The sequence below is a fragment of the Populus euphratica genome, unplaced genomic scaffold (genome assembly GCF_000495115.2).
Source record: "Populus euphratica unplaced genomic scaffold, PopEup_1.0 scaffold299.1, whole genome shotgun sequence".
NCBI lineage: Eukaryota > Viridiplantae > Streptophyta > Magnoliopsida > Malpighiales > Salicaceae > Populus > Populus euphratica.
The window spans coordinates 161634-172722 of NW_011500183.1; the positions used below are offsets into that span (position 1 = coordinate 161634).

The window sequence follows — 11089 nt, forward strand, 5'->3', positions numbered from 1 at the left end:
TGACAATAACTCATGTCTTTCCCTAGAATTTTTTAATCATATTTCAGATGCCATGTCTTAACCCTACATAACCCCCAAGAACATAATTTAATATTAGACTGAAATCTAATTACCATTTTCCAAAAGCAATATAATAAAATGAAGAAAGCTGGCTTACCATAAGAACTCATAACTATAGAAAGAACAGGGCCCTTATGAGCCTGCCATGATAATCCTTCCTTAAAATGAGAATTAGCATCGTCCAAATGTTGATCCATTTTCCAAGATCTAATCTTCCCATCTTTATGCCCACTCCAAACCAATCTATTAGCACTGTCAGCCATTAAACACAATGTAGGAGAGGTATTCGCCGACTCATAAAATGGTGCAGCATCTTCATCACCTCGTCTCACTCTCCCACCTAAACCCCAACCAGCCTCGTATGCATTCTCAAAACTCCAAAACCTTACCCCACACTCCTGACCAGCCCATAACTGTGTGTCGGTACAAGCAATGTTTCTCAAAAACTTCCCCACTTGAGTTTCTCTTAAAGGATGTGGCCTAAGTTCTAGACAAGGTGGCCGTCCACCGTGCATGGCTGAACGTGCTGGATACTTAAAGATTCCGGTCCCACTTCCATTTCCAATGAACTCAGGCAATGGTTGGAATTGCTTGAGTTGATCATCGTCAGCTCTAACAAAGAAATCTTCACCGCTGGCACCGCGAGAACGAGTGGTGTTAGAAGGAGAAGAGGAATGAGGGAAGAATTCATCGTCAGAGGAAGAGATGTCAAAGAAAATTTCAGAAACCACAGGCATAGGGATGTCATCAAGGCTGTGTTTTCTACCTTTGTGGTGTCTTTTAGCTGTAGGTCCTGAAGAGGTGGCACGGAGCTGCTGGCTATAAGAATGGATATTTCGCGGGGGTGGAGGGACAGGAGATAAGCCTTGTAAAGCTTCTTTATCTTCATCTTCAAAAATGTCATTGTTTCTATCATGATCCATTGATGACCATGAAGATGGTGGGCTGTGTGTGTGTATTGATGAGATCAGATATAAGTAAATATTCAAAAGAAAAGGTCGAAAGGTTGAAAGGTGGAGGAGGTGGAGGGAGGAGGAGGAGGAGGAGGAGGAAGAAGAAGAAGAAGGAGGAGGAGGAGGAGGAGGAGGAGGAGGAGGAGGAGGAAGAAGAAGAAGAAGAAGAAGGAGTCTAAAGGAAAGGATCCGAAGGAGAAGGAAAGAGGAGAGCACGTTGGGATGTTGTTCAAGAGGAAGAGGCAGATAGACAGAAAATAGAGAGAGCGAAGAGTTAGGCATATTATGCTGGTCAGCGTAAGGACAGGAATGCTGGCATTGCTTTCCAGGGCCTCTTACAGATATACAATTAGATGTGAAATTAAATTAAGGTTGTTTAATTATTTGTTTATTTCTTACACTGACTTATCCTCTCTCCCAACTTGGTCATGAGAATGATCGCACAGGAGGGTGTGATTAAAACACAAACTATAAAATTAGCATTACATTACATCATATCAAAATATTTGTTTTGCAGGTCAGCACTAGAGAATGTCGAAGATGGTAATGAATTTTATGGCATGCAATTTGTATTAAGAAGGAGCAAAACTATTAGCCATTGGGGATGATAAGGATGTATAGTTTGTTCTATCAACAAGAGCATCATATATTTTAAGCTAGATAATTCTTTTGGAACCATAATGAGCATAACCAGGATAATCCATATGCTATCCAACGATGTGAGAAACCTTAGGATTTCCCAATTCATTCTCAAGAACAGGTGATTGTGAAATTTAGTGTGTATTTGGCATTAAGATGGCCTGGATGATTGAAACTATATTTCATCTCAATCATACTCTTTAAAATAATTGTTAAATTAACATATTGTATGGATCATATTAAAGATTCTCTTGAAATCTTGGTTTAAAAAAACTAAAATTTATAGTTTTTTTTAAATTTGTTTTCTCAAGTCACAACTGTAAAAGCTACTGGGTAGAGAACTTGAAGGGCATAATCGTGGTAGTCATGCTAAATTTGTTTATTTCATCTCCTAGTTATGATTTACCATATCGTTGGGACAGGACAGAAGAGGTAGAGATTGTTATCATTAATAAATGAACTGTAACAGGACAATCATTCACACATAAATATATTCCCAGAGGGTAGGTGGTTTGAACTTGATTAGTTGATGCTAATGGGATTGGAGTTGTAAAAGTAACGAGCTGTCATCGAGAATGTGCATGTTGCATCAAAAGTATTATAAGATCTTAACAATTATTTTTATAAAAAAAGGTTCCATGGGAAACAATGGATGGAGTCGCTCTTATATAGCAAAGAGATTCATTATATTGATCTTCAAAGTGCTCTCCTTTGGAGGGAATGACAATCATCATTAGGATTAGGTTGCAGACCTCTTCCATCTTCCAAACTTTTCTCTTCCCTGCAGCAATGGTCAAGGAAAACATCATTTCTTAAGCGTCCTCTACTAATCATCAGTGTAATCTAAATTAATTTCAAGAAAAAATAACAAATAATCTTATGCGCTAGAGGGAAAAAAAACATCATATGCCATGTCCAAGTATGTAAATCAGAACTACTAACTAAAAATCCATCTTGCAAATGGAATGAACGTGCACAGTGCACTCCTTTCTATGTCATTGTAACGAGAGTCAGGTGGAGTGGGAGTGGTTAAATCTTCAATATGCTTTTGGGCCATAAACATAATAGATTTACTTTAATTGGTAAAAAGGACTTCGAAATTAATGTAGCGTGCTAGAAGTAGTCTGACCCTATACTCTCAGATTGGCCCAACCCTATCTCGCATGCCCATAACCATTGAGTGACTCTCACCAAAACTCCTAAATATATAAATTTGATAAAAACAATAGGTAGTTCACAACAAGGCACGGCAAAAAAAAGGTGAGTGCTACACCAGGTGGTGGTTGCTCTACTGGACTGAATCCAGACCCTTCACAAATGATATGGAAAATGAATGGCAATGGAGAAATTATGGACAACTTTAACATTCAATCAATTTACAATACAGTATTTTGTGAATTAAGCGGTATTCCATGAAAAGCATGACTGTTTTTGCAAGCTGGAAACCGTGAATTAGTTTTATCTAGAAAACGTTGTTGATGCACCTTCCAAGCTCCAACTGCAAGTTCATTATCAACAATGGTTGCAGCCTTGAAGCCCATGGGATGCAACACCTCTTCAGAACTGGGAAAAAAAAAGGGTGATAAACTCACTCTTAGTAAGAATAGAATAAACTGACAAACTAGAATTTATTGGTTATGGTATTAAGATTAGAAAGCAGAGGAAAAAAACTGAAGGTAGAGAAGTGCACAGAGACTGATACTTTATAAGGAGGTCCCCCAACATGATCAATGAGTAGATTTCAATAGAACTATCAGCCCCTATTTATAAAAGAAAGATTTCAATAATTTGAACCTAATTCCCATGGTGTCAATCCCTACTCCCAAAAATTCTCCCAACCACCTAAATTATCATTTACTAACAATATGACGTCTCTATAACCATGATGTACCTTGGACTCAAAAAGCTTCAGTTTCTGGGCTTTTCCTGCAAATTTCCTTACCCCAATTGGAATCTGAAGCAAATTTGAAATCTTTTAGTTGAAATAAGGTGATTCTCTAAAAGAAAAGAAAGAAAGTTACCGGAAGAGTCAGTGGTTAAGAATTGCTGCGTTTGATGAGCCTCAGGTTTGAATTTAACACTGCCTTCTTTCTCCTTTTCACTTGGATCCTTTCCTTCTCCTCTCTTCTTGTCCATCCTCAGGTTTGTGGCACCACAAATTTCTATATGGAACAGCTGCTCTAGTGGTTGATGATGATGCCACTGAGAGAGAGACCCAAGGAAGGAGGAAAGGGGTGTAGTAAAAAATGTAAAAGCTAGACTAATGTCAGGCCTTTCGGCTTTCAACAGAAGACCATAAATTAGGCTCCTTTTTGCATAGAGCCCATAACTTTATATTTGTTTGCTCTTTCTTTCGGGGTTTGAGAGAAAAACTACATTACCATTTCCTTTTTTCCTTTTATTTTTCTGAAGAGGAGCTGCTGCAAAGAGCAAGAGCGACAAGAAGAACAAGAATGGGAGAGATAAAAGAAGGGAAAGTGGATTGATACCAAGGAATGAGGGTTTTGCAGTTCATTATCCAGGCTATCCTTCTTTAACATCTCGAGCTATCCAAAATCTTGGAGGAACTGAATCAATTCTCAAGGTACTTAAAACAAACAAGCTCCAAGTCCCAATGACAACCCTTTATTTTCTGCTTTCTTATGTGTAAGTGATTTGTTTTAGTAGTGAATTTTTTGAATTTGGCATATTAGGCTCGTAGTTCACAATCTAATAAGTTGAAACTGTATTTTCGCCCTAAGGATCCATACTCACATCCTGTGTCAGGAGAGCTTCATTCTTGTCACAGTATGTTATTGAAAATTACTAAAAAGAAGTCAGTCTCATTAATGATGCAAAGCAAGAAACAGATGAGTTTCATGCTGATATTGTTGCTAGAATACCAGAGGCATATTACTTTGAGGGTTAGTATGGAACTGTCTTCTTTTATTTTTTTTTATTGAATTAGGGATAAAGTTTGATTCTTGCTTTGGGGTTCTTTCTCTTTTGGAATTTTTTGTAGGAATGGCAGATTACCAGCATGTTGTTGGAGTTCATGCTGATGTTGGCAGGAAGAGAAGGAAGAATTATAGTGAGATGAAGGAACCATATTTTCAAAGCAATTGTTTTTTGTATAGTGTTTACATTTTTATATAAAACGGGGAATTTTTTTGTTTTGGTAAACTGTTTGTTTGATTTTGTAGAAAAACCTGGTCTAATGGATTTGGGTCCGGATGATGTGATGATGCTACCGCCTCCACTTTTTTCACTCAAAGACGTGCCAGAAAATATTGTGTAAGAAGCTCTGTTTCAGAATGCTTTTGCCCATGTTGTTTATATGATGTTCTGACTTTGTAATCAAATTTTTAATGGAGGGCTTTGATTACGGTGCCAAGGAGGAGGAGGAACAAAGGCTGTTAGAGGGGATTGATAAGTGTTTATTTTGGAGTCTAGATTGCCAAATAATTGTAGGATTGATTTTAGTTTCCATGTCTTCAGGTTAATACCACCATCAACATCAAGTTCAAGACAGAAACAAGATGAACTTCCAGAAACTCATCCCAAGGTATTGAATAAAAATGAATTGGTTTTTCTGGTCATCACTGAACTAAGGTGGGATGTTAATGTGGTTTCATGGCATGTACAGAGATTACAAGATTAGCTTGTACACGTGTGAGTGAGATCTCATTACATTTACTCTTGTCAGATCTTACTCACAAAGCATTATGCTAAACTTAACCATTTTCTTACTTTCCATTGTGCAGATGACCTTTGAGCCAGCCCTTGGTATTGACTTTAAGGATGTTGAAGATATCCTGATGTTACATGGCTTTCATTTCTTGAGTAATTATGTTTTCAGGTCCTTCTTGTCTACAATGATCCTTACATTAGAACATTGCTCGGTATCCAAGGCCTTTCCATTGCTTATGAATGTCAAGAGAATAGATTGATGTTTTGATGGGGTTAACCACCCTTCTAACGATTTAAAGGGTGGTTCTAAAATGTTTTGGATTGGATTTATTTCTTTAAATTGTGGTAGGGGAGCTCTTTATGTTTAAGAAGTGTTTCTTGTGTACAGACCACATGTAGTGCATTTCTATTGTGTAGACCTCTTGATGAGTGTTCGTTCCTATTTGTTGAGTTATGGATTATACCCATCAGGCATCAGCAGTAACTACAAAGCATTAAAATGAAAGCTAACAATGAACTCTTAAAAAATTCAAGTTATATCCTACAAAGTCTAGTTTGTTTTACTTGGCAGCCCTTAGCTTTCATGCAGATTCCTAAGGAAATAAATTTGAAGGAATTCATAACAGAAGGCACACCAATGTGGGAGTGGCAGATGGTTGTATCTAAGCTGTTTGAGGAGTGGCCTATATGGCCCAAATATTCACTGATTGAACGCTTGCTTGATAAGAATCTTAAATTTACCTACCAGACACTTAAAAGGTATTCTACCTCTTATTCTGATAATTCTTTGTTGGGTTGCTCGGGGTTGCTTCATTTGGATATTTTCTGGCTAGTAGACAGGTTTGATTGATCAGGTTGTTAAACCATTAAATAAACAACATGAGCTACTACATAAAGAAATAGAGCTTTTTACGGTATATTTACTTTTACATCTTTGATGGAAAGCGTGCTGGTAGCCTGCCATTCCTATACAAAAATCCTAAAGAAATAGCAAATCCTAACAAAGAATCAAATTTCATTCCTCTACTTGGTTCAATTGATCAATCTCTAATGATTGACCATTCATGATGATTTGCTTACATCTGCATGTCTTGGGATGAGGGTAGTTTGGTTATAAATTCATGACTTGTTAACAGTTCATGACAGGGATAAAATTTATCGTATGGAGGCAACTTATATACTTTCATGTTTTTATCTAAACTGTTTCTGTAGTTTATGTTTGTTCGTGTTTAAATATCAAGGATTAATGTAATTTAGTTGGCAGTATGAAACAGGATGGTTATCACCGCATGTGCATTATAGTTTAAGACTTTGTGTAAAGGTGACTTTCCTATCACTATACCCAGAAACTGGTGCGGAAAAATTTCTCAAAGCTGATTCTGAGAAATTTATGAAGTCAAAGAGAGCATGCATTTACAAAAGATGCACCAAAACCTTTTCAGGAGGAGCATCAGCAAACTAATGAAGGTTTAAATTAACTCCTGCGCTTGTTGTTTGTCAAATTTTGCTTTAAATAGTAATATTCATCTTTTATGAAGTTTATCTATTCCGATTTGTTTTGCCATGCTACACTTTTTGAAATAGTGTCATGAGTACGAATCTGTAAGAATTTCAAACCATTATGACCAAAAGTGATTTGAGCTTTTATATTTATCAAAAATATTTACAAACAATGGTTTTTCTAGCATGCAATAATTTTCTTTGCTTATTCTTCTTCCTTTTCCTCATATCTATTCACTTTTTCTTTTTCTTTCCTTTCATTATTTTGCGCCTTGCTCTGAACTCTGGCTGAGCTATCAGTGAAGGTTGTTTTTTGAATGATGCTATAGTTGCAATAGTTGGCATGAGAGTACTGTAGGAATGTGTGTTTGGCTGTTAAATTCTTCCCTGTTTGGTTCTCAATTCTTTTTAGATCATGAAACCTTTAAAAACAATGATGCAGAGGCTGTAGACGATGAAGCTAGTGAAAATTAAGTTGATGTTGAGGTGGACGAACTTGAATCTGATGGTGGTGAAGAGGAATTGGATACATATGGAATGGATTTGGTAATCAAATGTTTGCTTTACACATTTTATGCGCAGTTTCCTTTGATAAAGCATTTTGAAGTTTTTTCTTTTTGTTTGTAGTCTGGTGTGGCTGGTAATATTTCGTTGAATTTTTATTCCTGTGTCATTTTATCATTCCCATCCTTTGTTATGTTTTAAATGTGCACAGAAGAAAAAATAAATTTGCTGTATCTCTCTATAGCACTGTTTTTTTTTTTCTTTTTATTGAAACCTGCCCATATATTGTTGCTGCTTTGTGTGTCTTATATATACACACCTGCATCTAGATATGGAGAACACCTCGACAAGCTATTTGCAACAACTCTTAAATAGTTTCCCATTGATGGACGCCAGTGTTGACAAAAAGCATGATGGTGAAAGCAGTGATGGGGAATATCAGATATACGAGCAGGATAATGATGATAATGACCTTGATAACGAGGACGACTGACCGACCTGATCCACAAAGCTGTGTGTACATATGTAGAGGTCTGCTTCCTTCCATTTACTTTTCTTTTTCTCATGCTGTGTTATTTTTGTTTTACTGCTTTCTCTGAGCATTTGCATGTTAAACCCAAGTTAACTTTGGCAGTAATCTTGCTTCAAGAGAGGCTTGACCATGTTAGTCTTCTGAAGCCAAACAGTTCTTGTATTGCAGCTCTGTTATGCACCTCTGTTATGCAAAGCCTTGAATTGAACTGGTCGTGACCTACTGAAACTCACCTGTAACTATACTATGTATGGATCTTATGAGAAACAATAGTTAAGTTGCTCACCTACAAACGGCAATTTCTTCTGTATTTGTAAGCTGGCATCTAATTTTTATAGTTCATTGATCCAATTATTGGTCATAGAAAACTTAATGGAGTTGAAAAGTTGTCTCAAGGATTTGAATTTTTCATGTAAGAGGACGTCTTTCATGTCGAAAATTCTATTCTAGACAATTGACATTTGCTTCACTTGGTATACATGAATCTAGGATGACTACAGTGGAGAATTTTGCATTTTCACTTATTTTCAGGTGATTAGTAATTCCATAGCCACGGTAGCTGCCACCACATTCGAGGGGCTTGGCTGTGGCTGCGGCCAGGGTTTACTTTCAAGTTGCAAACTTTTTAAATTGTAAATTTCGAGCAGTTAGCGTTCAGGTCTGCTAACCAGTTGGATGCTTCCAATCTGAAATGCTTTCAGTAACACATTCTACGCTCGGATAAATTTGAGACAAAATTGATCAACTCAACTTTGGCCTGTTCACGTCTAGGCAAATCAAGTTAAATTAGCTTCGGCTGTTTAAATGGCGACCAATTCGAACAGTCGCTTATGTAAAGAGAGTAGCTTATCTCTACAAGAACCTTCTCTTCTGCACTAGCAATTTTCCCGCCATTTATAGCCAGTAGGATTTAGCAGCAACTACCATAGTTCATTTTTGTTTTATTCAACAATTTGTTAGATCTACTAAAATTTGGCAAAGGGATGATCGAATAACAGGCTTTCCTGCATTATAATAATGCCAAATTCAACAACATGCCATGGGAAAAATCTCAGCAGGAGCTTCCTTCCACTAGATATCCACTTTAAGGTCCCACACTTGAAGGGAGATTTCTTGCAAGGAGAAACTATTAACCAACTGACGTTCTTATGTAGCAATATCACAGATGGGCAAGACCCCGAACTACTCAAGTGGAACCCGCATTTAACAGAAACAAGGGAGTCCCATCAACAGACCGTACTGTTAGATGTCCCATCTCTTTTTAACACGGAACATTAGTGCTGAAGTTTTGATGTCATCTTGTGGCACTTGCAGCATAAATTGGACCTTCATCTTCATCGGGGCGGTCTTTGCATTGCCACCTTCATCTCCAACCTACAGCATTGAGATTGTGCATTACAAGGTCATAGATTAAAGCCTCTTGAATTCGGTTACCAAATAAGAAACGTGACTACTTTACACATACTAAGTTGTGAAACGGGTTATGATCCTCAGTTATTGAATTTCTATTTCCTTCTTCCAAGTATCATGGCATCCTAATTCCTAAAAAGGCACTGACTTTTGAGATGCAAACTTACCATAATTGGCAATGCAACGGTAAAATATTATGCTAGTTGTTCATATTCATGCTTCAATGTAAGTAGTCTTTTTTGGGTGCTAAAGAGCCAAAACTATATACATTAGAAAAATGGTCTAAATCTGTAGATCATAAAGGCAAAACTTCAAAAATGCAATGTCAAAAAATCAGAGGCACTACCCTCTCTGCTTTAGCACGTACAACAGAGTGGTTATGTAACTACTAATCTTTATAACATAGGGGGAAAATGACAATGGTTTTATCACTAATCAGAAGAAGCTTGAAATGAGTTTAAATTATCATTGAGAGATAGAAGACCCATCAACATTGACTCTGTCACTGCAGAGGTGCAAAAATTGTGACACTTGCCCAATAGGTTGAGATATAATTACAATTGAAGACAAATAATGATGACACCCATCATTAAATTTCATCATTTGAAAAACAACGGTTGAAAATCTTAATAAATAGTAATACTTACCCAAAGCGATGCCCAGCCAAGACGCACCTCTGAATCATAGCCAGCTTTAAACTTGAAATCCTTCCCATAGGTGTGCTTGTACACAGTACTCCAGTTGTTAGTATCAAAATTGTACCAGTAGCTGCACCACACATTAATACATAACAACCCACTTAAGAATCTACATTAACATAGATCAATGTCCAAATAAAATGATCATATTAAAATCTGATAGCAACTTGCACCCTCTCTTCAATTCCCTGAAAAACAGTCAATCAAGCTACATCGCAAGTCTGCGGATTGGGATAAGTTAATAGGGTGTGTTCTCCCCTTCTCCACTAACTGGAAAGACAGACATTTATCCCTCTTAAAAACAAGAAACTATGGAGGATGACTAAGGTCATTCATTCATTTATAGGAGCGATACAAATCTTGGACATGCATCATCCAAGTTAACACATTTGTCAAAAGGACATTTATGGATACAAATTGATAACTCTAATTTCCATTCCCAACCATACCTAAGAAATCAAAAGTACACATCACGAGACCTGAAACAAGGACTTCAGAGTATGGAGAGAGAGAGAGAGAGAGGATACTCCTCCCCTGGATTTGGATAAACTGTATAGAGATAGTACCTCAACTTATTCGAAGGAGTGAACCGACGCTTGAATGCAAATGATAAAGCATTTGAAGGCAGTGAAATGCTAGGGATAATGGAAAGTGCCTCATCCTGCAATGAATTCAAAACTCTTCAGCATATCCTATATAAAGGCACTATAAAGAGACCGAAACACAACATAAAGCATGTAATCAATCCAGAAAGAGCCATGAGACCACCTGGGCAAAAATTACTCATTTGCATAATCCAAAATCCATTCAAAAATTACATTCATTGTACAATTATAGATATCAGGGACCAGTACAAGAGGATGCCCAGGCAATTAATCGGACAGGACAAGCAAAAACGATCTTAGTGAAATATAGCCTTACCTTGTAGCAGTATTTCAGTTTCAAATCTTCATCACTAAATTGAGCAGTGCAGAGGCCATTCATTAACTGACTTTTGACAACACCACTAACTGACAATGTTCTCCTTAGTTCCTCCTCTTCTTTCTCCTCCAATGAAACTTCACCAAGCGGGAATTTTAGGGTTGCCCTCGGCTGCACAACAGGAAGACCATATATGTGAACAG

General features: G+C 37.2%; 2 protein-coding genes and 1 pseudogene across 2 annotated transcripts in view; 1 reads left to right on the forward strand and 2 right to left on the reverse strand.

Annotated features, from left to right (window-relative positions):
- 5PTASE13 (Endonuclease/exonuclease/phosphatase family protein) overlaps positions 1 to 983 on the reverse strand; it is a 5511-nt gene extending 4528 nt beyond the window's left edge. The window contains exon 1 of the mRNA XM_011006976.1: positions 158 to 983. Within this exon, the coding sequence (XP_011005278.1) occupies positions 158 to 983 (826 nt within the window). The remainder of the gene's footprint in view (positions 1 to 157) is intronic.
- Positions 984 to 4001: 3018 nt separating this feature from the next.
- On the forward strand, positions 4002 to 8364 carry LOC105111576 (uncharacterized; annotated as a pseudogene).
- Positions 8365 to 9709: 1345 nt separating this feature from the next.
- Positions 9710 to 11035, reverse strand: LOC105111566 (outer envelope pore protein 37, chloroplastic-like). Its single transcript, XM_011006965.1, has 4 exons — positions 10887 to 11035; positions 10532 to 10626; positions 9873 to 10035; positions 9710 to 9841 (listed from the first exon to the last, which is right to left on the reverse strand). The coding sequence occupies exons 1-3, from the start codon at positions 10947 to 10949 to the stop codon at positions 9894 to 9896; spliced, it is 300 nt and encodes a 99-aa protein (XP_011005267.1). The 5' UTR covers positions 10950 to 11035; the 3' UTR covers positions 9710 to 9841; positions 9873 to 9893.
- Between the last annotated feature and the right edge of the window lie 54 nt (positions 11036 to 11089).